General features: G+C 55.2%; 1 protein-coding gene across 1 annotated transcript; it reads left to right on the forward strand.

Annotated features, from left to right (window-relative positions):
* Positions 1-2,630: 2,630 nt before the first annotated feature.
* On the forward strand, positions 2,631-2,972 carry SDRG_08942 (hypothetical protein; the record flags this gene model as incomplete). Its single annotated transcript, XM_008614845.1, has 1 exon — positions 2,631-2,972. One exon carries the CDS (start codon positions 2,631-2,633, stop codon positions 2,970-2,972), a length of 342 nt encoding a protein of 113 aa, XP_008613067.1.
* Between the last annotated feature and the right edge of the window lie 1,552 nt (positions 2,973-4,524).

Below are 4,524 nucleotides of genomic sequence, written 5' to 3' on the forward strand. Positions count from 1 at the left end.
GCACAATATGGTGCTGGACGAGCGTGACCGCCACATGCTGCTGGGCAGCATGTCGGGGGAGGATGTGCTGGCCACGCTGCCGCCCATGGTGCCGCCAAGGGATATAATAACAAGGGATATAATAACAAAGGGTGGTCATCGAAGGGTTTTTTAAATGATTGCTCGTTTCCATGGTAAGCTTACCTTCTCCATACCTCGTCGGAGGGTTTTCAAATAAAAATATTTGGCACATTTTTAAAAAATAATGACTTTTGAATAAAATGATGGACGGCGGCGCGCACGTCGAGCGCCCGGATCTAAGGGTCTATCTCCCGTAGAAAAGGTCGCTGCCCTGCGCCAATAGTGCGCTACGATGCGCAAGATCATTGCGCATCGAACAAGCTATGACGCGTGGCGCTGCGATAAGTAGTTTAGGATAAATGTTGGATCGAGTTGCCAAAATCGATGGTCCCAGAGTGAGCATCTTTGATCATCGAGTTGAGCTGTAGCGGATGCATGCCTGCTATCAAGATTTGGACACGAGCTTGATCAAAGCGATAAGTGTCTACTGTTAAAACGGTGTTAGGGATCTCGAGGGATCCTCCATCGAACTCGCGTGCGGCAGCGAGACCTTTTCTGGTACGGTTTTATCATATTCGTCTCAATCGCCGCTTTTGAAATGGGGGCCTTGCTCAAAACAAAGAGTTGCACTGCCATGTCGCCAGCGCCCAAGCCTGCGTCCAAGCCCAAGAGCTATCGGTGCGTCGGTGACTGCAAGCTTCAGAAGACGAGGCTCGAGCTGGTGAACGGGATGTGCAAGTCATGCCGAAATCGCCTCAACAGAGAGGAAAAAGCTCGAGCTCAAGTGCCCGCCGTGCAGCCGCAGCCCGAGCGTCCGCCACCCGTGCGCTACTGCTTGGGTCTGCCGTCCGAGGCTGCGACGCTTCTTGCGGGCCACGAGCGCTATGGCATGCTACGTGGCGTCGCTCGCTCCAACGACTGTCTTTTCGTCATGCCGCCCCATGTGACGGATGCGCGATGCGAGCCCTGCTTCAATGCATGCGCGCATTGGTGTTGTCGTTCACCGATTTTCGGCCCAGTACCTCGGCCGCCACGTTGACAAGTCGGGCACCCTCGCTCTGCGCCAGAAGCTCAAGGCGGAGACGGGCAAGACACCACAGCCATTACAAGGCAAGCGCAAGGCGCAGACACCGGTAGCGGCACCGGTCAAGAGTCGCCAGATGAAGATGACAAAGATGGACCCTACGCCAAGCGCAACGCCAAGTAGATTAGCCTCGACCTACTAATTGACCGATTATCCTCCTTAGTACATGCGTACGTCGGTCTATCGCTCGCAGGGCAACCGTTGATCGCTCATCTCGTGCTGCATCTCGCATCTCCATGTCCACATCGTGATGCGCAATCCCGCAGCATCCAAGTCCGGATGGTATCCGGCGGTTTCCAATCTCTCACGCGGTGGAATAAAAATACCTTGGAATTGACAACAAGCTACCTGGACCTTGGATCTGGCATTTCGAATAAAAATATCTTGAAATTCGGGTCGATGACCACCCTTTGTTATTATATCCCTTGGGTGCCGCAGACGATCAAGGTCAACACGGTCTAGGAAGTCGACTTCACGTCCGTCAAGCTTGACGAGTCGACGAAGGCATGGTACACCAAGGCCTACCGCTAGGACACAGAAGTACGCCACCGGCAAGAAGGAATTTGTGCTCGCCGACGGCCTCTACTTCATTGGCAGCAACGACCGCCAGTGGAAGCTCGTGGTCCGCTACAAGTCGCACCGCTCGAAGCCCAACGGCCTCTTTTTGCCGCTACCCGTCCCGGACAGTTGCTGGCACACCGTCACGGTCGACTGGATCTCTGGACTTCCGGTCTCGAAGGGCTACGACGCTATCATGACGTATACGTGCAAGCTCAGCAAGCGTTCCAAATACTGCGCGACGCACACGACGACGGATGCCGCCAAGGCCGCCAAGGAGTTTTTTGACACGGTGGTTCGCCACCACGGTTTGCCCGAGGTCATTGTCTCGGACAGAGACCCGCGCTTCCGCAGCGAGTTTTGGAACGAGCTCATCAAGCACATGGGCATCAAGCACTTCGAGACCACTGCACACCGCGCCCAAGCCGACGGCCAGAGCGAGATTGCCAACCGCACGCTCGAAGACTCGCTCCGTTGCATGTGCTCCTACCTCGGCGATGATTGGTCGGATCATCTTGGCACGATCGAGTATGCTCACTGTGGCCTGGTCAACGGGTCGCACAACCTCACGCCATTTGAAGTTGACACCGGTCGCAAGCTGCGCAACCCGCTGTGGACGGACACGAGCGGCATGAGCAACGAGTACGCCAAGAACTTTTCGCAACAACGACAAGACAACATTGCGCTCGCCCAAGCCAACCTGCGCCGTGCCCAAGAGCGTCAGAAGCGCTATTACGACAAAGGCCGCTCTTTGACGACGTTCAAGGTCGGCGACATGGTCATGCTCGCGACGCGCGATCTCCCGTTGAAACACGCCCAAGTCCTCAGCCGCGACGAGCGTCCCAAGCTCGTGCCGCGTTGGATTGGTTCGTTCAAGATCATCAGCAAGGTCAACGAGAACGCCTACAATCTCTAGTTGCCCGCCAGTATGCGTTCGCTCGACACCAACACGTTCAACGTCGACCACCTCAAGAATGCTCCACCGCACCAAGCCCAGTACGACGGTCGCCCGCTGCCCAAAGCTACGCCCATTGTCTTCGACGACAAGACCGGAGAAGAGCTCCACGTCATCGAAGCGTTCCTCAAGAAGCGCACGTTCAACCGCAAGCCCGAGCTCCTCGTCAAGTGGCAGGGCCTGCCGGAACATGAGGCCACGTGGGAACTGGTCAAGGACGTCAAGCACGTTGCGCACTTCCAGCGCTTGATCAAGGAGCTTAACGAACGTCGTCGTCGCCGCATGGATGATGTCGACGAGCTTTCCTCCCAGTAGCCGGACCTCTAGGAGGGGAGTATGTGGCGAATCTCGAGATTCAGAGGTCCTTCTCTGATCTGAGTGAGCCGTGCTCCGTGGTCTGAGCGAGCCGTGCTCCATGCGGATCGGACGAAGATTAGGGTTAGTTAGTAGCTAGTGCGCGTGTCTAGCAACAAGTCTAAGCTCAGGCTAACCAAGTCATTGTTCAATCACCTCTTCTTCTCTCAAGCCAGCCAGCGACAGCGGACGCGCCGTCACAACGTTCTAGTACCTGATACCAACCAGCACCTTGTGGCTTTTTTGGGGGGTTTTGCGAGACAAGGAGCTGAAACGATCTTTTCGAGAGCTAAAGGTGCTGCGAAGTCACTCTCATTTTAGAAAGCGGGTCCCGGTAAGCAACCCGCCACTCCTCCCCCGAGGCTGGGGCGCCGGGCGGTAATTCAGGCAATACGCCCTTTTCGCCCCCTGAGCCATTCCGCGTATTTTTCCTTCTAACGTTCGTCGAGCCCCACGTTGAGATGGCTTTGGCTCGCGTCCAGCGTTACGCGAGTCAAAGCTATCCCAACGTTGCTGGCTCGATGAAAGTACGGCGACTGCTCGTTGGTTGATGTATTTTCCGACAAAACTCACGTCACTCAAACTATGCCGCGGTAGAGTTGCGCTCTCTTCTCTGAAAAATCTCATGCTGTCGATATGCGATAGGTCAGTTCACTACTAAACCGCGATAGCGTTCAAGGGCAAGGCTAGTTCAAGGGCAGCGGTCGCCGTTCTATCGTGGTGAAGTGCCGGCTTCAGTCGTTCGTGTCGGGTTTGTGTCGTTGGTTTGTGACATGGGTCAATGTTTGTGATGACAACAGTTGCATTGGTGCTGTGGTGACGAGTGATAGGGTTAGTGTTGCGTGCAGTCCGGTGGTCGGTGGTGGGGTCGTGGTTACCGGCAGCGCGCATGTTCAGGCTTGTGATTGCGGTCGATCTTGCTGAGCAATATTGCTTCTGCACGCACCAAAATGCAGCTGGTGAAGACCGCGGTGCGCTTTCGCAACCAGTACAGTACTTTCGTTGTGCATGTTGCTCTATCGCGCTAGGATGTATAGACAATGCCCTTGCCTCGTGATTGCGCGTCGCGCAGTCGCAAATTCCAGTTCTTTCGATTCCTTAGGCAGCTTGTGAGGCGTTCGTTTGGGTGCTAGTGATGTAACTACATGTCCCTTGCCTCGTTTCGTTGGTGGATCGACTGTTTTCGCTGCCTTTTGCACTGCGTCAACCACGCATCGGTCCGGTGGTGTGGTCGTGCGAGTACTCTCCTCCTCTCCGCCATTTCTCGCAAGTTAGTCACTGACGGAAGCCTCGTGATTTGAGCAGATTGATGGCACCTTGACGAGGTCAAGGCTGCTGTCCGAAGCATCGGCGCGCTACTGCACCTTCTCGCTGCTATAACTTCTTTAAGCTGATGCGACTACAGCATCGATGGCCTCTTTGATTCAACCGGGTGGAGCTTGCACCTCATAAAATGCTCTGAATACGCCTCACGGATCAAGTCTGTAGCTTTGGCCGCATTGCAGAGCGTATG

Source organism: Saprolegnia diclina (genome assembly GCF_000281045.1).
Source record: "Saprolegnia diclina VS20 unplaced genomic scaffold supercont1.28, whole genome shotgun sequence".
In the NCBI taxonomy this organism is placed as follows: domain Eukaryota; phylum Oomycota; class Saprolegniomycetes; order Saprolegniales; family Saprolegniaceae; genus Saprolegnia; species Saprolegnia diclina.